The sequence below is a fragment of the Ictalurus punctatus genome, chromosome 16, assembly GCF_001660625.3.
Source record: "Ictalurus punctatus breed USDA103 chromosome 16, Coco_2.0, whole genome shotgun sequence".
Taxonomy (NCBI): domain Eukaryota; kingdom Metazoa; phylum Chordata; class Actinopteri; order Siluriformes; family Ictaluridae; genus Ictalurus; species Ictalurus punctatus.
In genome coordinates, this window is record NC_030431.2 from 19,103,226 (window position 1) to 19,127,212 (window position 23,987).

The window sequence follows — 23,987 nt, forward strand, 5'->3', positions numbered from 1 at the left end:
GATGCCACTGAAGCAGAATATACGATGAAGTGAATGTACTACAACATGGGGGCATATTTTTAACACTACTACTACTACTACTACTACTACTACTACTACTAAGATATTTACATGTTAACTGGGTTATAGAGATTCAATAGTGACACCAGTTAGACAAAAATATTATGCTTTTAGTAACCAGTGTCTACTAAAATGTGCAAGTTGTTTAGACTTGGGTCATGTATCATGACATCACCTTGAACTAGGGTGCAGCTTATTTGATTGACAAGCTGTTAAAATGCATCATTGCTCTCATCTGGAAAAAAAAAAGGTCACATGTTCAATGGGAGGACAGCATTGTGTGTAATTTGCAACCATAAAAGCCGCCAAATAAATATTTATCAGCAAAGTGACTGATTTACATAAACCGCCAGTAACCTTGAGGTAGGATTAAAATGACAGATTGTGTAAATTGAATGAAAGCGTGTAGTGTTTATCAATGCTGTGCGACTACTCAGCTGATTTGCTAGTTTAATTGCTTTCATATACAATGAAAATTACCATAAAAATATAAAGAAACTACATTTCTCAAACTCTAGTTATTGACGGACTCATCTAGACTATGAATAATGTTTTCTTATGAGTTTGTATAAGTGTATATAAACTCTTTGATTGAGTTATTGCCAAAGCATGTGTTTTCTAGTGGTCTGATTATTTTGTACATGACAGTTTATACTTTTTTCCTGCCCATGATTGTCACAGTAATAAATCAAGGAGTATTAAGTCAAAAGAGGGCATAACAGGAGTAAAAATGGTTAATGTGGTGTTCACTGGTGTTGCCAAAGTCGGTGGTGGTGTTCATCGTTTCTTAATTCAGCGATGTGCTTAACAGTCATGACGGTTAATCCAAACGTTATTGTTTAACAGTCGCCTCAATTTCGAATCCCTCAAACATACGGATTAGAGTCGCCTCCTGACTTCGGTCATTTCGGACGATCTGTGGCAAATGGCGTGTGATAAACTGTGCTGTCGTTATCACTAAAGGAGCATGTGCCTACCCTCGGAGGGTAGAGAACGTGCTGGCCTGTCGATCGGTAGAATGGGGCCAGACTGTGCTCAGGTGTTTATAAACCATCAGACTTCACTACTGGCCCTTCTGAGAGTCATCCTCCATTTGTGATGCATGTTTTTCTAGTAAAATGCTCCATTTCTTATCAGCAGCAGGAGAGAGAGGCCTGGTACAGTGCATGCCAAGCAACATTCAGCTGTGGACAGACAAAATGTTAACTGGGAATATTAAAGGAGTTTCTAGTGGATTAAAAGATTGTGCTAGAAACTGTGGAAATGTTTGAATGTCAATACTGAGATTAAAGGCCCCTAATGGCATGAAAGCCTTTCACAGTTATGAGTCATTTGGTTGTGGAAATGAGATTGGGTTTCGGATTTTAGCTTGCTTTGTGCCATCACTGAAGATCATATTTTCTTCAGAAATCAGGTTTGCTTGGTGGCAAGTGACACTAACAAACTAAAGAAGCTTAATAATTAAGCTTTCCAACTGGGAATTATGGCATGACTAGTCATTTTCACTACCATGCCAGCCATGCCGTATTTAATTGCCTGTAGCTTTATTTAAGTTGGGACACTGGTGGAGCTAAAAAAAATAAAAAATAAATTATGCTGCCCATTGATCAGTCAGATGCAAACGTCATACACTTTGTTCTCTACCAGCAAAAAAATTCAGTTCTGCTGTGACACTCTGCCAAAGTTTCAGTTACTTTTCAAAAGTCTTTCCGGTAAATTTAAAAGACATATTTTAATGACTTGCCCACAGTAATGTTTATTTCTTGCTATTTATCTTGATTTCACATAAAGTTGACTGTGTTTTATGTGCTAGATTTAGGCGCAAATAGCTTCCTATTCACTTTGTTTATGCCCCAAATATTGTAGAATAGAATATACTGGATATTCAGCTGTACACCTCACCTAGTGCGCTGCATGCGTAGTGTGGAACGTCATTTGCTCTTCGTCCACAGAAAAGGTGCAGATCTCGCTCTCCTGTATTTTAACATTCCCTGTTAGTGATTGCACTTCTTTGCAATATCCCCTAAAGTATTTGCATTCACTGCAGTTGGTGCATGCGCTGCTATTAAAACAAATGTGTTCTGTCTCATGCTCAGTAGTTGATCCTCTGAGGGAGAACCGCAGCAGCGCCACACACAATTTAACATCAAATGAGATGTGCCTACTTTGATTTTCAAATCTTTTAATTTTTGAGCTGAAGTCACCTCCCAAATGCCTCCAGAGAGTTAGTTCTGTAGGTAGTGTTATGCAATGGGACAGACAGAATACTGATGGTCTTTTGGTTTTCATTTGTTGCTGCACTGACCCGCAGTGTTCCATGGAGAAGTGCTTTGAATATGTTGATCTTCAACCCAGTGGCTGGAAAAACAAAAATAAAAACCAACTACAACAAAAATGATCTTTATGTGTACATTTACCCTCCCAGACCAGTAGTGCAGACAGCAAAGCTAGTGGAACATTACTAAAAACAAAAAGTTGCACCATCTTAAAAAGTTGCACAAGAGATTTAGAGCCAAATTGCTGTTGTTATTTTGCCGACACCCTGCGCAGATCCCCACCTACACACCCAGTGTCTCTTGTGCTCACGGTCACTGTCTGAGTCACACACTGCTAAAACACTTCAGCCGCAGTGGGCAGAAAAATAATTGTGAGACTCAGTCTGCAAATGAGACCTTGCCCAATGCTTATACAATCCAAGAGATTCTCTTTGTGCTTTGATTACACTGGATTTTTCTGCATGTAGAGTAAATGCTGTCACTCTTCTGCTACTGTGTTTGAACAGGCCATACTGTAAGCAGACACACTAAGCCATTCAGCCATCGGAAAATCCATAAGCCAGCCAAGCCCTAATCTACTTTGTTCATGGTTGATACAACGGATAATACTTTTGATTTATATAGCTGCATGTTAGATATCATTATCATGGGTTGTATGCAGTGTTAAGGATATGGGTTAACAGTATTAAATAAGCAACACCAAACAATGAATTGGACGAAAATTTTGAGCAGCACACACACACACACACACACACACACACACACATATTAGATTATATTATCGGAGATCAAATCCTAACTAGTTTAACACGTCACACCAGCGAGGTGTTAGCCAGGATCTTGTTAGGCGTGCATTGCTAAAAGGCTTCTTCTCACTTCCCATATGTTTCGCTGCCAAACAGATTTGCTCTGTTGCCATGGCTCCTCCAAACCAAAGAGTCCCTGACTGTAAGCTTGACAGCCTCATTGGTCAGCAAAAGTGAGTTTTCACTCTGCCTCCATTGGCTGCCATCTATGCATCTTACTGTGACTCTTTATATTTCCCTTGATCAGTACACATACTGAAGTCATTTCAGAATTTACTGTGTCAAGTATTTGGAGCATCCTTCAACCACACTGAAACTGTGCACAATCAGAATTGGTTCTTCTAGCAGCTGCATCTTATTTCACTTCTTTTGTTACATTACTCTAGACAAAAAAAACCCATCTGGTTTCCTAAACCAAATAAAGTGGTTAATTAACTCTGAAGATTGCTGCTTGCTCTAACACTAACAGGTCGGTACAAAAGTCTGGACAGAACCGGCTTAAAAGAATGCATTCCTGAGATTTGTACTAATTCAGTCAGCGTCTTGCCTTCACAGTGGTTATGAATCAAATATGCTAAGTAATCTCTAAGGATTAGAATAGATGCAAGCCCATCTGCCTCTTGCTTTGTTATTGCCCTGCACATCCTCATTAGCCTTTCACAGAACAGGATTACTGAAGAACTAATAGAAGCTACTTCATGCAGTATTAAACCCCAACTGTAACATTTATTTGAGAACCAGTTTAGAGTGATAAACCTACTATAACTATGGTGTTAATGTGCACAAGAAATGTGCTTTTGGCTATCTTTTGTGACTACTTTGCAGCTACACACATTGGCTCTTTTGTCAGATATCATTTAGGTTCTTCATATCACTGCAACAGCAATTAATGTGTCAGTGTCATGTCTTTTCTCTGCTGTCCACCATTCAAACAAAGCTTGGCCTTTGGCGGTCCTGTGATCACTTTCCACTGATAGATGGGTTGACAGGGGTTGTTGAATCGGAAACAGTCTTTCAGGACTCGGGCCTTGTTCAGACTTGGAATTTAGATCCATCTCAGGTGATTGGATCCAAAGTGGACAGCACTAAATATATTTGTACTGGGACAGCCATGTGTCCTGCTGCATCCTGGCAACATTAAAAACCGCCTATTCACCAGTGTCACCAGATTCATGGTTTTCATGTGGAATTGAGCTGCTTTCGATCCATCCAGCCGTACCCTTGATACTAGGGATTTGATGGTAATTTGACTGAAATTTTCCCACTGGTTAATCGATGTGTGTCAACACCGGTGATACCGGTGTCACCGGTAATCACTGCTTTTCCTCCTCGCTTTTAAATCACTTATAAATGCCCGTGTGGCTGTGCGCATTTTACTTGCGCTTTCAAATTAACGGAAATTTAGGGGCAGCAATTGCTTGAATGGTGGATTCGTTATTATTCTTATTGAAAAACTCAACAACAGCAAAACAGTACAAAGACAAACTCGCTTATATTAAACATAGAATTTTTGAAACCAAATCTTTCGTCATCATCTTGTCAGTCAGCTCACCTCACTCTTATGTGGTAAATGAAATCTGATCTGTGCTGCGACTCTGACTCATTCGGATCATGCTGAATTGAGCAGACGCGTTCAGTTTTTAATTGTAGCATCCATTCTCTAACTGGACTAAATGATTTTTATTATTCTGAAAAAGCAAAACGACGGTGGGGGCGGTGCCGCGGTGGGCGAGTGATGTAATTGGTGTGCCGCCGAACACGTGTAACACCGGGAACACCGACTATCGCAGCAAGCGTATTTAATACACATAAGGGGTTGATTTGGGGCACTTTGCACAGATTATATTAATTCTCTATATTAAAATGCGCCTTCCAGCCATGCAAAGTCTCCTCGCAGTTGCAGTCTTCTTTCCATTCTCAACGTGAGCTCTGCCCATTACTGTATGATTTTTTTTTTCCCCCCTCTAATTTTCAAATTAAAATATTTTCAAAAATAATCATGAATAGACTTGACTTAACCCAGAAATAATAATGATGATCACCCATAGCTTGGCTCATAAAGAACCAACCTGTGGATTATTAAATAAACCCAGCATTTGGTTCTACACATAATCCAACAATGTTCAGTCAGTTAACATAAAGTGTGTTGTATTATATTTATATGTTATATAAACTGACAAATTGGGTTATATTTATCCCAGTGTTTATATAGTGTGTTTTTAAGTTCTTTTGGCCTTAACTAGGATTTGTGGGTATGGTTTGGAAGTGATATTGGGATGCTTTTGTTAGATTTGGCAACCTTATTACTAAATATGATCATAGGTTGTGTGCGGAAACTGAAATAAAGAAAATACCAGGTGTGAACAGGTACAGTGGGATCTATAAAGTCTACACAGCCCCTGTCGAAATTATTATTATTATTATTTTTTAAATAAAACCAAGACAATCTATGTCTGAGCATCTTTTACTTGTAATACAGCACTCTTTTGTAAGAGTCTTATCAAGTAAGCACATCTTGATTTGACAATTTTATGCCACTCTTCCTTGCAAAAATGCTCTAGATCTATCAAATTGCCATTCCCGGGCCTTTATAAAACATTGATTATCTACTTCTGAAGCCATTCCTTTATTCAGTTGGACTTGTGCTTTTGGTCATTATCATGCTGGAAAGTGCTCTTTAGCTGTCTAACAAAGGTGTGCAGCTTTTGTGCCAAAATAGATTGGTATTTGGCACTATCATTGATTCAAGTTGAAGAGAAGTAGCCCCATTGCATGATTCCATCATAATTGCTTCATTGATGACAGGTGTATGATTAATTACTTCTGAACACGAGTTTCAATGTGATTGGTTAATTCTGAGTACAATAACATGTTTGTTTCTTTTTGGTTCCTATATCACATTCAAAGTTTTAACAGGGCTGTATAGCCTTTTTATATCTACTATATCTGTCTCTACTGTCCTTTTGTATCACCTGAGATGGATGTTAATACCAAGTATGAAAGTGGCCATAGATTCACTTGTAATGGAACCACTAGCGGCATTTAAATTAGATTGCCCGTTGAAGTTTAAATCATAAAATGGAACAAGGTGGAGAAGAGTCATGTAAGTCCTTCACTTTAATCAGGCTATGAGAGAAGTTTGAAATCCTTGAATCAAGCTTTCAAATAGATGATGCAATTCTTTACCCTTCCCCTCTCACAGTGTATCCGGAAAGTATTCACAGCGCTTCACTTTTTCCACATTTTATTATGTTACAGCCTTATTCCAAATGGATTAAATTCATTATTTTCCACAAAATTCTACAAACAATACCCCATAATGACAACGTGAAAGAAGTTTGTTTGAAATCTTTGCAAATTTATTAAAAATAAAAAACAAAAAAGCACATGTACATACGTATTCACAGCCTTTTCTCAATACTTTGTTGAAGCACCTTTGGCACCAATTACAGCCTCAAGTCTTTTTGAGTATGATGCTACAGGCTTGGCACACCTATTTTTAAGCAGTTCTCCCATTCTTCTTTGCAGGACGTCTCAAGCTCCATCAGGTTGGATGGGGAGCGTCGGTGCACAGCCATTTTCAGATCTCTCCAGAGATGTTCAATCGGGTTCAAGTCTGGTCTCTGGCTGGGCCACTCAAGGACATTTACAGAGTTGTCCTGTAGCCACTCCTTTGTTATCTTGGCTCTGTGCTTAGGGTCGTTGTCCTGTTGGAAGATGAACCTTCACCCCAGTCTGAGGTCCAGAGCCTTCTGGAGCAGGTTTTCATCAAGGATGTCTCTGTACATTGCTGTATTCATCTTTCCCTCAATCCTGACTAGTCTCCCAGTTCCTCCTGCTGAAAAACATCCCCACAGCATTATGCTTGGGGATCCGGTGCCCTTTGGCAAACTCCAGGCGGGCTGTCGTGCCTTTTACTGAGGAGTGGCTTCCGTCTGGCCACTCTACCATTCAGGCCTGATTGGTGGAGTGCTGCAGAGATGGTTGTTCTTCTGGAAGTTTCTCCTCTCTCCACAGAGACACACTGGAGCTCTGTCAGAGTGACCATCGGGTTTTTGGTCACCACCTTGACTAAGGCCCTTCTCCCCTTATCACTCAGTTTGGCCGGGCGGCCAGCTCTAGGAAGAGTCCTGGTGCTTCCAAACTTCTTCCATTTATGTATGATGGAGGTCACTGATCTGTGCCTCCATACAATCCTGTCTCGGAGGTCTACAGCCAATTCCTTGGACTTCATGGCTTAGGTGTGTGCCTTTCCAAATCACGTCCAATCAACTGAATTTACCACAGGTGGACTCCAATCAAGTTGTTGAAACATCTCAAGGATGATCAGAGGAAACAGGATGCACCTGAGCTCAATTTTGAGTGTCATGGCAAAGGCTGTGAATACTTATGTACATGTGCTTTTTTGCTTATTTGTAATAAATTTGCAAAGATTTCAAACAAACTTCTTTCACATTGTCATTATATTATGAATTTTGAGGAAAATAATGAATTTAATCCATTTTGGAATAAGGCTGTAACATAAAAAAATGTGTAAAAAGTGAAGTGCTGTGAATACTTACCGGATGCACTGTACATGTGTGCATGTGTGTGTGTGTGTGTGTGTGTGTGTGTGTGTGCGCGTGTATATATCATAAAAACTCTGGCTTTCCAAAGTTCATTTTGGACACTTATCAGGAGCAGTTCTGATGAAGCATCAACTAATTACATTTACAACATTAAGAAGTAGCCCTTATCCAGAGAGATTTACAAAATTGATTTGTAGTCTCTAGCAAATACAAATCCTATTGCTAGTTCACTAGGTCAGGTCCTAATAATAGCATCAATCTAAAAGCCTGTTAGGGAGGTTATTACAGCGTTAAAAGAAAACACAAGTCAAGTTTTTTTTTATAAAGATGAGCTAAGGGCTAATTCAATTGCTTTGTGATTCAGACTGTCTAAGCACATTTTGTAAACCAACAATTATACATTGCCTTTTTAATTTCTGATTTTCTGCCAGTGGAGCTTTTCTTTAGAGATGCTTTTGAGCAAAAGTGCCTCCAAATAAAACATGTTCTTAGAATTTTGAATTCAGGTCCTAAAGTGTAAAAGCTTTCATATTAGACTAAGTGGTATTGTGTTTGATGAACAGATCTTCAGATTGGACTTTTTGTTATGGCTCAGAGGTTTTTCTCTGAGCAGATTTCTGGCTCTTGGCCACTTCTGACATCGGTTAGAGCCTTGGATTAGGATGAGGAAGAGGACATGTCTAAGTGTGACTGCACCTCTGTCTCCACAGCAGCCGGCTATAGCTGTGACACTCATTATCTCCAGGCTTTTAAGCTCACGGCTGGGCAGCTTGATAAATCACTTGCTATATTTGCCTTTGCTGTTATTAGGACACAAATCCAGGCGCTGTCAGACGGTTTGTCTCGGCGTGTTTGCTGGCCAGTTTTGATTGATGGGCTCAATAAACAAGAAGCGACCTCTAATCGTACATCACAGGGGGTGGGGTTTTGGGCCACTGTGCTTGTTCAGAGGAAGAGACCAATCAGTAAGTGGAGGTGCTTTGTCTGGGCGGAGCAGTGGGATGGGGATAGAATCATATCGGATGAAGGTGCAGAAAGAATAGACCTATGCAAATATACAAATATCTACCATATACAAATATGGTGTTTTGTAGCTTACTGCTGTATTTGTGGTGATTTGTGTTAGCTAATCATCACAACGCTAATTTGAGGTCTCCTCTTTAAATGTAGTGCTGGTTATGCAGTCGTCATGAAGCATTTGCAGAGTCTTCATGAAACATGGCTGGATGAAAAGTAGTGTTTCCTAATGATGAGCTGACCTTTTCTTGCCAAATGACCTGTCATCTAGCAGACTGAATACAAAGTAGTCTCCCTAGGAAGAAAGGCCATGTATATTCTCTGTCCTTTTAGAATATGGTTTTTAGTACCGTGGCAGTGAATAAATCTGTAATTAGACGGGAACGGAAAAATAATAAGAAAATCTGTGATTTCTTGAAAGTTTCTGCCTCGATCATGAGCATAATGAGGCTTATGTAGCCTGGCTGTTTATATCTTACAAACAGGAGAAGGTGAAAACAGTCACTTTCTCAAGCAAAGAAAATCCTGAGGAGCCAATCATTTTATTGTTTATAGTTTCAGATTCTGTATTTGTTTCTTTCTGTGCCGATATTTAGATTGATTTTATATTTCATAGGAGATATCTGTTATTTTCCACTTGCAGGATTTTCATGCATTAATACAATGAATTTATTATGCCAAAATAAGCATAATGAACTACACTGTGTGGTCAGAAGTTTGTGGGCACTTGACCATCACACCCATATGTGCTTTTTGAACATCCAATTCCACATTTAGTCGCCCATTGCTATTATACTAACCTCCACTCTTCTGGGAATGCTTTGCACTAGATTGTGGAGCGTGGCTATAGAGATTTGCCCAAGAGCATTAGTTCCAGTGAATGGAATTTGTAATGCCACAGCATGCAAAGACATTCTATACATTTGTGTGCTTCCAACACAGTTTGGAGAAGAACCACATATGGCTGTGATGGTCAGGTGTGCCCAAACTTTTGTCCATATAATGTATGTACATAATAATGTATGCATGCTCACTACACGATGTGCACAACATGCCCTATAGAACACCTTTCGAGATTGAGCTAAATCAATTTTTTTTTAAAAGAACAATTTTAATACCTATACCCTCTTTCTTATTGTATCTGCTTAGAAGATACAATAATTTTACTAGGTGAAAATAAAGTACATCATAAATGACATGCATTTATTCAGAGCTAATTTGTAAATAATTTTTTTTTTTTAAGTTTTGTTAGGCAACAAGTTAATATGTGCTCTCAGAATATATTTTAATAACTTGCATTCCTGTGTGCTCAAGTGATAAGACTTCTTCAGCCAAAAATATAGTGTGTGTGTTTCAAAAGAGTTACCTTATGTGACTAAAATAAAAACATGGGAACATATTACCTTCTAATTTTCCCTTGAAGCAGTCGTGCGATGAGACCCTTGGGCACATCTTTGACCAAATGAGAGTAACCGTTGGTCAGCCGATTACGCTCTCCCACCCCTAGTTCTCGATTATTAAGGATAGGTTGTATTGAGTGACGCAGGACACTCATACGCAGGAAGAAACGACCCAATTATTGGTTCCGAAGAGCCGTCAGGAATGGTTATTCCAGGTGGCTCACCTTAATCCGATGGCAGGGCACTTAGGTCAGGATAAAACACAGAACTGTCTCATGGCCCGCTTTTATCAGCAGACATTCGCGGCGATGTCTGCTGGTGGTGCGCGGCATGTCGTGAATGTCAGCTGGTGAATCCGCCATCCCCAAAAGCACCGTTGCACCCACTCCCATTAATCAAGCTCCCCTTCAAAAGAATTGGTAGGGACCTCGTTGGGCCATTAGATCAAACTGCACGAGGGCGTTGCTTTTTGTTAGTTCTAGTGGACCACGCAATGCGATACTCAGAAGCGGTGCCTCTCCGCAGCGTCTCCGCACTTAATGTACTGGAGGCACATTCCGTGTTATCTCCCGAGTCGGGATCCCGAAAGAGATCCTGACTGATTATGGCACATGTTTTATGTCACAAACACTATGCAAGCTTTACGGATTGCTGGGGATTAAGTCGATTCACATAAGCTTTTATCATCTTCAGACGAATGGGTCAATCAAATGCTTAAAAACATGCTTCGTAAGTTCATTCACGATGATGCGCGGAATTGGGATAAGTGGTTAGTGCCCCTCTCGCAGCACGAGAGGTCCTGCAAGCCTCCACGGGGTTCTCCCCATTTGCAGGATTGTACGGACACAAGCTGCGCGGCTTGCTCGATGTCATTCTGGAACATTGGGAGGAAGGACTTTCCAACATTAAAAACAAAATTCAATACTTTCTTGACCTGAGAGCAAAAGCCACATAACACAGGAGAATTTGCTACAGGTGCAAGAATGTCAATTCCGGATGTATAACAGGGGTTATCAGTTACGGGAGTTCGCATCGGGAGACGAAGTACTCGTTTTGCTCCCCACGTTGTTCCAGAGTGGGAGCAGCTTCGGGTCAATCCACCCTGGTCCTTTATGGAGACCACCTCTCTCCATCCATGGGCTAGTGCGTCCCTAAATTGATAAGATAGTAGCGATTGCAGCGTGCCCGAGACCCAAGACCAAAATGGAGAAGAGAGTTTCTGGAGATGGCTCCCTGGCCTGAGTCAGGTGGTGGGGGATGAGTCAGGTGGCGGGGGTGTGTGAATGGAGGGCAGAGCCGGAGAAGGTGAGTGGTAGTGAATGCACTCCTGTGGGGAATTCTCTTAATGAATGTTCTGTGTTGCAGTGAGACAGGAAAGACGATAAGAGGGAGAGAGACATGCACCTTGAGTGAGAGAGAGAGAGAGAGAGAGAGAGAGAGAGAGCACACAACCTGCACGGAGCCGTGTGTGTTTAAGAGAAGCTGAAAAGCGAAAAATAAAATGATGTGCCTTTTGAGTTGGTCCAAGCCTGTCTCTGGCTTCCTCATTTCCGCCCAAACTTGGGGAGATTGCTACAGTGAGGTTATTTGATAATGTTATTGTAATGGTTAGAAATGATACATAATGATCCTGGAAATCCACACGATGTGCACAACACACATTTTATACACATTCAGCAGCACTGACGCACTCTCACACCTACTTACAAACAGATAAATACGCCTGCTTCTCTCCATGACTCCTTGTCTGCTGTGTACAGTGCTGTACATCTGTTTATCTTTTATCAGAGACTAGCAGTCCGATGACACTCCCCTGCAGTTCTATTCACATGGACCATTCTTCTTCTCCTCCTTCTTCTCCTTCTTTGTCTTTCCCCTATATTTTTCCCCGTGCAGGTGACTTCTATTCCCTTCTCTCCAAACTCCTAGGGGAGAGTGAGGACATTGTCCATGTGCATAAGTATAACCCCACGGAGGCCCACGCGGATCTGGTGGCCGAAATCGATAGCATAATGCAAAAGAAAGACCTGGGCTGGCCCAGGCTAGGCTACGCACACAGAGACGGTGCAGTTCTGGTGAGGGACAGAGTGCACAAGTTTCACCAGTTAGAGTCCACTGTCAGGCCTCCGGGAACCAAGACAGTATCTGCCAGACTGCCAGGCTCAGGAGTGGCAGTGGCCAAAAATCAAGGTGGGTCTTGGTGTCGGTTTACGTGAAACAAAACAAACAAACAAAAAAAACAGGGCATGGTGTTGTCTCTCTCGTTCGCACGTCCATGTGAATGCTTTTCTTTTGACTCCCATGCCGTCCCATCTCATTGCTATCATTTATCTTTGGTTTTGAGGGCAGTGAGGTCACCATGTAGGTTTGCAGTGTGTGGTGTATTAGCTTGGAACAAAAGAGTAGGCTGACTGGAAATGATTTTCTTTTGGACCTGCAGTGCTGTATCATCACATTACAGACATTAATCTCAGTGGGAAAATTCACCCTGAGATTGTGAGGTTGTTCTGAAAAATCTGGGCCATGTCCACAGGCTTTGTCACTTTTTTCCCTCTTTTTTTTTTTTTCGGCAAGTGGGAAAAGGAACAGAAATGGCAGAGCTCTGCGTGAAAAATAGCAAAGGCATTTTAATGTGAGGCAGCACATGTCATTTCTCATATCCAGCTCCTCAAAGGTGCCTACAATTTGCAAAGTCCGACTTCCTCTCTCTTGTTCTCCGTGTTAGGAGGTCCTTGACTTATTTTCCTTCATCAGACATTTTTCCTTTTTCAGCTCTGAAAATGGACATTTTATATGCAACTTCTTGACAGCTTCACTCAAGCAGAGCCATTTTACATCAATATCTGCCATTCAGTAGCAATTGCATTTGCATTCATTTTCTGCTGGTACAATCCATGTTTCTTTTGGATGCAGAGTTCAGACTTTTGATGTCAAATTCCCTGCAGTGTCACTGTGTGTCTTTTGGATCGCTGTCAAAGTGCTATTGATCAGTCCACGGGATCCAATTACAAATCCAGAAGTGGGGGGTGGGGGAAGGAATGAAATTTCATGCGATTGCTTGTAACAGTTTGGAGGAGAAGCTGCATTGTTTATTCTAGCCTCAGTCTCTGTAATTGCTGTTCCCGTCCACGTCTTGCTGGGAAAGCTTTTGTGCCCTTGACTTTAAGCTTAAAGCTGAGAGAAGAAAAGCTGGCAGGAATACATACAAATCAGAGAGAGACTGTGAATAGCATGTCAGTTATAGATCCAGAAGAGAAGACTACACCTGTGCGGATGGACACATTTGTGTCTCTGCAAATTGCTTTGGATAGGACCTCAGATTTGTTGCGCTCATCTTGTGGCCATACATCATCTGAGTTTCTACTAAATATTAAAATATAAATAATCTGAAGTATTTTATGTCACCTCCATCCGAGTCCTGTCTTTCCCCATTTGATAAATTTGTGATTCTGTAGTACAATCAAAACCATATTTACCACAGACTGAGCACTGTAAATCATATTTATTGGTATGCTCATGCATTTATTTGTTTTTTGCCAAGCAAAAAAGTCTCATCAGACACATCAGAGCATCTTCACTTCATTTCTGTGCATGTATGAGTGTGTGAGCGAGAGACCGTGTTTATTAATCATGAAGCTGTTTTGGAAAAGGCGTTGTTATTGTTTTTGGCTCACAGTGATTTCATACTCCATTACTACTTCATGCCATTCATAGCAATACAAAGCCATTGGGTAGCCAGAAAAATTGAGTTCAGGGAAATAGCCTTGTGATAAACATCTTAAATAGTTCTGACGTTTTAAACTGAAATTTCTTGTGTAATTTGTCATTTTTTGCAATTTAATGGCCTTATTTCTTATGTCAACAATATTTTGAGGGCAAAAAAGAGGAAAAAATGTGTATTTGTTTCTTTGGTGCAGTCTGAACCTTATTCATAGTGCTTTTTTTTTTTTATAAAGAATTTCTATAGATTTTTTTCTTTAAAAGTACATAAAAAAAGAAGTTGTTTTTTTCTTTAAAAGATGACATATGGCCATGTCATCTAGTTACAGTTTCTTTTCTTTTTTTTAACCACCAAGGCCCATCATTTGGTCCGGACTCATATTCCTCAGTAGACGTGGGAAATATGGCAAAAATATGACAGAAGAAAATCATATAACGGTACTTGAAGACGTTTCTCTTATACATGATGTACAGTATACATCAAGATACAAAGGTTTGTTGAACTGCCAGCAAAACAGGAAGGAAAACTGAAAATCTGTGGAAAAGATTTTCAGTTTTCGATTTGATGATACTATCAATTAATGTCTAGAATAATAAATGATTTAAAAATATTTTAACATTTTACAAATTTAAAGATTAAAATAGTAAAATAGGACTATTACAGCTTTGCTATTAAATCAGCTGCTGTATTTGTTTGTAAACATTGTTAAATAATTCATTTTTAAAAAAACAGCGGCACCGTATTTCCCGGCCTAATTCCTCACTCTAGTAACCCTTTCCTTTTAATTCCACTTTAGTCAATGAACAATTCACAGTAGTTACTTAATAACATACTTTAAGATTTGTTACTGAATAAGGGTTAACTTTTCCATTTGTCATTGTACATCATAAGCACTAAGCCCTAAACACTCAGCAGTGTAAGAAAGCAGAAAAAATTTAAATTAGCAGCTAATCCCTCAGTAGAGCTCAGTGTGAATGTGGCGAAGCCTCATAAAGCCGTTTACACCTTCATTTGAATCTGATGCTTCATGCTTCTCCATTGCTCTTTCAGGCATGTGCTGGGCTTGATGACTGCCTGCCATCCAGCAAATGCTTCCGAACGATAACGATACACAAGTCGCTTTGATTTTCAGACGCACTGGATCAGACCCAAGTTAGCAGATTGCCGGATTGCATTACAGCGTTAAATGAAGCTTGAGACACAAACAGCACAGCTCGGTGTTCAGATCAGGCAGTCAGCAGGTTTCTCCTCGGTTACGTTACACCATTGTGATTATGCCGCCATATGCCATCTTCTAATTTGTTCAGTCATGACTGGGTTTATTTAAAGGTTGCTCATGTATGTGTGTATGCATGTGTGTGCGTGGATGTTTAGGAGCCCATCTGGAGGAGGTGACTGGCTGGCCGGAGGTGGCGCTGCAACTAGGTCAGGTGTCCGGTCTGGCTCTGGACTCTGATGGGAACCTGGTTATCTTCCACAGAGGAGATCACAGATGGGGAGTCAAGTAAGTACTGAAACCTACACAGGGACTTTCATTCGCACTGTCCAGCAGGGCTTGAAATGAGCACCCGCCCACCTGCCAGAAATGTCACACTGCAGGGTAACTGTTAATGTAGCAGCCATTTTAGCAGGAAACCTTACGGTGCTTTTCAACCAAGGGAACAAAAATAATGTGCATTATACGGTGTATATACAGCTTGGGCATTTTCTTTACTCAGTTCGATTTTTCTCGTCTGCATACACAGTAGTTGACGTAACAACACCAGGGGTATGTGTGTAATGTAAAAATGCCTAAGTAGGCAGGAAGGAACAAATGTTGCAAATCAAATGTTTTCAAACTGTAATGCCTTCTGAGATCCCTTAGTTGCTTTCATTTTGATGACAACATGTATCCATGGTTTTTCTACATATCCTATAATCCTGTGTGCCAGCCAGTGCAGCAGCCAGGCTATACAAATGGCATCGGAACAATCCCGGATAAGGGAGCAGTTTACGGACAAATAAGTTGTTTGCAAATGTTTGTTTGTTTTAAAGATTTAATTCCTGACTAGAAATAGCTTGTGTATTCACGCATTATTCAATATTATTATTTCCCCCAACAATGATGAATTCCAGCTAGTTGACTGTCTGTTGATTTTTGAAAAACACTAGGCTAGTTTATTATTTCCCTATATCAATTTTACTGCAGTTGTTTCCCAGCGCTAACTTGATTTTTTAAAATTTTTATTGAGGAACAACATGTTCTTATCCATTTATAGTTGCCTTTAGTGTTGTTAAACATCCAAGAAGCAAGTTAGTCCCTCTCATCACTTACATTATATTAGCGTCAGTCCCTTTTCTCTCTCTCTTGAAGTTAAGACTGTGTCTAAAAGCTTAAAGGAACGAGTTTACCTCTGACATTAAAAAATGTTGACACCAGAGACTCCTTCTAAAAATGTAAAAAAATAAATGTCTCCTTAATGAAAAATTCACCATTTCAACAATTACAGGAGAATTACAGTTATAGTTATTACTATAGAAACGATACTGTTTTAGAGTGCATAAATATAACCTTTCATAGAAAGAAAAATGGAAAAAAGCTATTTCAGAAAATTAATCAACTAACATCTGACCAATCAGAATTGAGAATTCGACTGCACAGTTATATAATTAACATTAACAAAGTTTTAATGCAGAATTGTAACAAATTGCTTATAGTTGTGTTTCCGAAATCTGGTTTCTCCCTTAAACCGGGTTCACACCATACAATTTTGGCCACGATTTGGTCGTCTGAGACAAATTTTGAGAATCCTAAAAGTTTCCTATAATCCTAGGCCAAAATCTGTAGTCTTTGATCGCTTGTTTGTCGTGTTCCCAGCAATGGCCTTGCGATCAAATTTTTCCTCTGATTAAATTCTGGCAGTGTTGGAAGTTTTGAGGCACAGTCCTGTAGTGTGGCTTCTCCTATTCCATACGAGTCGTCTTACGTCTTGACTGTCGTACAGTCTGACATTAATGACAACTGAGATCCTACAGTGTGACACGGCTTACAGCGGGGATCATGTTCATACAGTCTGACAAGCAACAGTCGCAAAGCACTATTAAAAATGGCACAGTGTGCACCCGGGGTTAGACAGTTTGATGTTTTCTGTTCCAAAAACACATGGTTTAAAACATCAGTAATCAGTACCAATCAGATCATGTGTGCTATAGTGAACATTAAATTGTGCAGTGTGACATTCAGGGACTGGGCTTGGGAAACACTGGTGTACACTTCCCTTTATTTTCCTGAACTTTATGATTGAGCCATATATTGTTTGGTTGTCTAGATGAAGGCCATTTATGTCTCTACACCAAGATGACCTGCTTTAGGTTGCATATCCTAAATCCTCAGATATTCAAACTTTCCAGATGTCCAGCTTGAAAATAAGTACATAGCCATCTTTTACATTTAAATCCACAGATGGATTGGAGGATTTTGCCCTGCATTCTCAAATCAATAAAAAAAAAAAAAGAAAAGAAAATCACAACACTCTGCCCTGTGCGGGGTTGTGATGAATTCATTACTGCCTACTGTGTATTGTGTCTTTGTGACTCTATTCACTCAAAGGCCATTTGCAATGTGTGAGGGACAATCAGAGGTGTTGTTTTGTTCCTGAAGTCATTAAAGCTGCTCAAGGACTGCCTCCCTGACTAAGGTGTCATTAGTCCAACGACAGCTCTAGTCACGTCTGACTGGCTAATCCACAAAGCTCCGCTGGTATCGCTTGGCATTAGCGTAAACAGAGTTGCGAGTGGAGCGAGTGATGAATGGAGGATGATACCCACTCATAATCTTCTCATTGTTTAACTGGGCATGTCTGCATCGAGTGCTTCTTCATATTTTCCAATTGCATGAGAGGACTGAAAATAAGAAGGTTTGTGGTTTATGTGATGTGATCAGTATCCTAATGGTACTTAATGGTATCAGATGACACTTAAACATAGCAAATCAAAGTCCTTTCGTGATCATAACATTCACTGAAGACGGTCAGTGCTGGTGTATAGGCCATTGCTTTTGTTAGTAATTAAATGCTTGACAGTGAGATCATCCCTAATGTGTTAAAACGACTGATATGAAAGCAGTGATCTTGAAAATCAGTCTGCAGGACAGAAATTAACAGCAACTTAACCTAAACACTGTTCTTTTTTTTATTCTTTTTGAACCTGGCTTGGACACTGAAAAGTTTTATATATTTTTACACAAAGTGTTCTTAAATCGCTTAAATAGTGTGTTTTTCTGCAAAACATTTCGTGACATTTTGATGTGCAAACTGTTCATGTATTTTTTAATATATATATATATATATATATATATATATATATATATATATATATATATATATATATATATATAATATATTATATAGTATAGTTTATTTTATGAAATGAAATAAAAAGATTGCCAATAAATATGTCCTAATTTAACTGAGCTTAGGTTCAACACAATTGAACATTTGGAAACCATCAAATTGAGCTTTACATTATTATGTAACTGGTTCGCCTTTGGACAAAAGGTACGATTAGAGGTATATCCACTGTAAACTTCGGTTGTCCATTTCATTTCCTAATTCTACACACTCATAAAGGTGCACATTTGCTCTAGAACAGTATTGGGTGAATGCTGACCACTGCTAGCAGGGTGAACGAGGAGAGACCATTAATTACTCCGCTTATCCACCCCAGATCATTTCCACAGAGCAGTACTGCGTAGCCTGTGGATAAGGGATAAGGAGCCATTTTGGTAGCAGACATGCAGAAGTGTTGCACAGTCTGAGCTGCCTTGGCCTCTGTGCTCCTGGGACGACCCTGCTGGCTTCCTGTTAACCATCTGAGAGAGATGGAGAGGTTGTGCGGGTGGAAATGATTGGAAAATGGAAGGAGACTGAAAGACGGAGAGAAATGCAGAGAGTAGAATTAATGAGCTGGGTCTTGAGGTGGGGAAGGGCAGCGCTGTTAAATCCATTCATCCTCTGCCCTGAGCTGCTCCACATCTTGTTTCAGACTTGGGCTGAAATTTATCACCAGGGAAGAGCAGGCATGGAGGATTCCCTGCAGAAATACAGAACGGAGAATGCTTTTGTTGTCTATGCAAGGCAGTTAGATAAAGAAGTGATGGCGTGTCTGTTCCTGGCTGAGTTGCTTGGCAGGAATGTTTGTTATGCATAACAGGTTACATTAGAAAGTCCGCAGGGAGGGTACAGCCAGAGATTGTGATGGATCAAGCATGTACTCTGTATGCGTGAAGATAGGGATGAGATCGTTATTACAGTTCCTGTAGGCTCTCTTTACTGTCAGACTTATTCCTGTTTAATTTGCACCAGTCAAATTAAAGCTTTCTTTTCTTATTGGCCTTAAAGCTGGGATGGTTTCCTTGTCTCTTTTCAAATCCTGCTTGCTTTCTGTGTTGCTAAGATTTTGTCTTACTCATGTCTTTTTTATATTCACACATTATGGGATGGTTTCTATAGAAGCACTGATGGACTGTTTTTCTTTGGCAGCTCGTTTGACAATGATGCGATTTACCAGCAGAACTCCCTCGGCCCCATTCAACAGTCCACCATCTTGGTGGTGGATCCAGTCAAAGGCAATGTGCTCAAGGCCTCAGGGAGAAACATGTAAGTGCTGATGTGCCATTTATTGCTTGGTTTATTTTATGTTTGGTTATATTGCTGTTGCTGACGAGTTTATCTGGTTTTGAACAGGTTTTACATGCCACATGGTATCACAACTGATAAGGACAATAATTATTGGGTGACGGATGTAGCGCTTCATCAGGTAAGGGTCTTCAAACTAGCTTGTTATAGTGTTGATATCGTGATTCGTCTATATTCAGCTCAAAATTAATTGGCCTTGGATCTACATTATATTAAATGTTTGTCATTAATATTGATTTTAAGGAGCTAAAATTCTGCTAATTAATAATATTGGTTATTATTTTATATTGTCACAAATTAAGCAGACATTAGTAGTTTTAGCTAAATTATGAATCAGGCTTTTATCAGGTTTCTATGTGTTGTTTTTGTTTTTAACTTAGCAGAGAATTTACACCATCTATAAATCTTTAACAAGCTTTAAACTTGTATGTAAAAATGAGAGAAGTGTGATAGAGAAATGCTTTTTTGCATGAATGGCATGCAATATGATGTAGAATAAATGCAAGAGACAAAAATATAGATTATAATGCTAATATGATGTTATGCAAATGAGAAAAATTCAAATAAAAACTTCACTGGCAAGTTGTCAGACTTAATACAGCTCCTCAGTTGAGTCAGTATTGCATAAGAAAAACAGACTTACTGTAAGTTCGAGATCAGAATTGTGCATAACTTTGACATTGTCTCATTTTTGGCAAGCCCAATCCCGCAAACAGCACATCACTCGTATCACTTGTAGCACGTATATCTGTATGTCTTAATTCCAGTCAGTATAATTTCAGTACTAACTCCTCACTATGGACCCTTCTCAATATGAGTCAAAATCTTAAAATAACATGGTAATATAGGACAAATTGATGTGCATTATCTGGGGTTTCATGAGTGTTACAGCTTATATCTATCTTGGTAGTAAATCCTGTTTCCCCCAGTTTCTTCCTCATTCAATTCAATTCAATTCAATTTTATTTGTATAGCGCTTTTTACAATAGACATTGTCTCAAAGCAGCTTTACAGAAATATCAACATGGTATACAGATATTAAAGGTGCGAATTTATCCCAACTGAGCAAGCCACTGAGTGGCGACGGTGGCGAGGAAAAACTCCCTAAGATGTTTTAAGAGGAAGAAACCTTGAGAGGAACCCGACTCAGAAGGGAACCCATCCTCATCTGGGTAACAACAGATATTGTGAAAAAGTTCATTATGGATTTATATGAAGTCTGTATGGCCTTAGGAGCAGCCGTAGTCCCAGCAGTCTGGAATTAAAGAAGATTTGAGCTCCATCCAGACGCAGAGAGGATCTGGATCTCTAGTATCTCCATAAATTCGTGTGGGGCTCGGCGAAAGGAGAGAGGGAGAAAAAAGATAATTATGACTGCGAAGTAGTAGAACAGAATCTAGTCAGGGTAGGCTTGAGTAAACAAATACGTTTTAAGCTTAGACTTAAACACTGAGACTGTGTCTGAGTCCCGAACACTAATAGGAAGACTGTTCCATAACTGTGGGGCTCTATAAGAGAAAGCTCTTCCCCCTGCTGTAGCCTTCACTATTCGAGGTACCGTCAGATAGCCTGCATCTTTTGATCTAAGTAGGCGTGGCGGATCATATAAAACCAAAAGGTCGCTTAGATATTGTGGCGCGAGACCATTTAGTGCTTTATAGGTTAATAAAAGTATTTTATAATTAATGCGATGTATTTACCAACTAATCAACTTCCAAAACTCATGGTTTTGGAAGTTGATTAGTTGGTAAATACATCAAGCACTAGGCCTTGGCAATATGTCTGTGATCACTTCTGTCTCAATATGCTTTTCTGAGACTATCACAAATCTCATGGGTTCCTTTAAAACACCTTACTAATATTGTCACCTCCAGTAACCTGGTAGCTAAGTATCTGTATAAAGTATATTTTTCCTTTCAGCCTTTTGTTCTTATTCTTGAATTAATTTATTATAGTGGACAATACAGTAAGTTTTTTTGTAAGATTCTTTAAAAATGAAGCGCTGTTGTGTAGCTGGCACAAAAAAAAAAAAGAATTCATATGGACTATATGCTCGATCATTTCAAATTTTGGTGTATATTAATATAATATTTTTGCCAGAACGTGATGCTCGCACTTGTGCTCTGCAGTATGTTTTGTGATTATTAAGATTGGAATCATATTTATGAATGTGGTTGTTCTGTAGAAACTTTAATGCCAGCTGATTTTAATCAGGTGAGCTCTGAAAAGATGACTCATTTTAGCTCTGTCTATTTCACAGTGCATGAGTTTTGCATTACAATGCTTGAGGTTGATAAGCAATCTATTGTTATGATTTCCTGCTGCCTGTAGGTGCTGAAAATTAGCAGCGATGGTAAAGAGAAGCCGCTGCTGGTTCTGGGAGAGGCTTTTGTGCCAGGCTCTGACAAGAACCATTTCTGCCAGCCTACTGATGTCGCCGTGGACCCAGACAATGGCAACATCTACGTGTCTGACGGCTACTGCAATACCAGGATCCTCACATTCTCACCAGAGGGCAAATATCTGTCCCACTGGGGAGCAGGTACACACCCTACCACTCAAACACTGCTGTTATTATGTACATACCTCACGGGAGTTGTTACACTCCCCTTTAGAGGAGAGCATAAAGGAGAGCATAAAGCACATTATGTGCTGTTTATGTGATGCAAAAGGGTGTGATATTAGATATGTGAAAATAAATGTATACACAAAAACTAACTTCTCTCTTAAATTAGGAGGCTTGTCTGGACCTGACTGTATTTGTTTTTGCATCTGTTTATAGTGATTTGAAAGTTGATATACAGTAGGTAGTGTGATATTACAGTATTACACATTATTAGTTGCAGCTTTTCAGTAGAGCATGTCTTGCTTGTTATAGATAACGATATTCTTTGTTGTTCTTGTGTATGTTAATGCAGGTTCTTTGGATCGACGGAAGCGTGTGCCTTTCCAGATCCCCCACAGCCTGGCCTTCGCGGCGGATAAGCGCGAGCTGCTGGTGGCTGACCGGGAGAACGGGCGTGTGCAGTGCTTCATGGCCGACACGGGCGAGTTTGTGAAGGAGATCAAGAAAGATGAGTTTGGAGGCGAGGTGTTCGCCGTCTCCTACTCACCTGCACAAGGTAATCACGATATTTATTGCATCCACTTACATTCAGGACACTGTGCTGTAGGAAGCTGGTGTGGTCTTTATGATGAGTTCTTGTGATGGAATGAAACCAGTGCCTGGTCTGAAACATCTACTATAAATAAACAGGGATGCACTGATTTTATACAGAGTATCAGTATTGGTCTGTAATTGGCTTACCCTGTTGTCCCTCCTGATCCACTGACATATTTTTACACATGACCGATTTGAGGTTCACTGATGGACATCCTGATTTTGCCCAGTGTTAAGGGGTGAACGGGGGTACTTAAGCAAAACGGTTTAATTATACATTTACCTAGACCCTTAGTTACTACACATTTGTGTGTATAAAACGTGTTCAGACGTCACACCTACACAAGAAATTGGAAACTGATTTATTAACATGGTCCAAATAGGGTTGTATCTTTCACATGTGCAGAATTGTTGGTCTTGTTCATTTTGTGGGTTTGCCGTAAAGAGTATGCAGTTTTGGGCATTTCTACATAAAAAACAAAAAAGAAACTAACAAACAAGGCGGTGTCTATGTAAATGGTTCCATTTGACTGTGTGATTTTACTAAGACTCCTGAAAGGTACTCCTGCATGTTTAAATTAATACCACCAAGGGGCATGGGTTAAATTTGCATAATTTGAAGTGAGAGCGAAGTAATAAGAAGGTTTCTTGAAATAGATTTACTACTTAATCTTTCCTAGCATGCTATCAAATTTAGCTATTGGTTTTAATTAATCTATTGTTAGCTGGGTAGCTGACTAGCTTAGCTAATTTAATTGAAGTGACAAAATGATATAAGCTTACTCTTAAGGTTAGCACTTAGAGATATCATACTGAGTATTTCAGTCTTGCCAGCAGATCCAGAAACATTGTTCTGTGTGCACTGACTTATTTTATTAATAAGCAGTAAGTGTAGTGTTATGGAACTAGTTATGATTTCTGCAAATTTTATGTGTTTACAGAAAGACTGATCAGATAAGATCATTTTTTTCTATTACTTTTTTTATTGCCTTTATTGATTAAAATGTGTTTTTGAACAGCAATGAAAGATGATGTTTGGCTCTCACATACAGTCATGTGAAATAATAAGTAATAAATTGTATTTTTTTTTTAATTATACATTTCTTTTACAGTGTCTATTACTAAAGGTGATACAGTCTATCAGTTGACACCAAAAAATGCCATTTTGTAGTAGTTTTCACAATTTAAATGAACAAAAAAAAAGAAGTCTCCAAGAACCCCAAAATTTCATCATCGGTTCTGCTAGTAAGTCTTGCAACTATTGATATCAAAGTGCATGCTTCTAAATTCAGAAAGAGACTGCA

At 39.6% G+C, this 23,987-nt stretch overlaps 1 protein-coding gene across 3 annotated transcripts in view; it reads left to right on the forward strand.

The window, feature by feature from the left end:
• Positions 1-23,987, forward strand: part of pam (peptidylglycine alpha-amidating monooxygenase) — an 81,178-nt gene that overhangs the window by 46,201 nt on the left and 10,990 nt on the right. For 2 of the 3 annotated variants that reach the window (XM_017489705.3, XM_017489706.3), the window contains exons 15-20: positions 12,024-12,317; positions 15,223-15,352; positions 19,368-19,484; positions 19,572-19,644; positions 21,855-22,065; positions 22,442-22,645. In XM_017489705.3, the coding sequence (XP_017345194.1) occupies positions 12,024-12,317; positions 15,223-15,352; positions 19,368-19,484; positions 19,572-19,644; positions 21,855-22,065; positions 22,442-22,645 (1,029 nt within the window). The remainder of the gene's footprint in view (positions 1-12,023; positions 12,318-15,222; positions 15,353-19,367; positions 19,485-19,571; positions 19,645-21,854; positions 22,066-22,441; positions 22,646-23,987) is intronic. The other variant, XM_017489707.3, reaches the window with a different exon arrangement.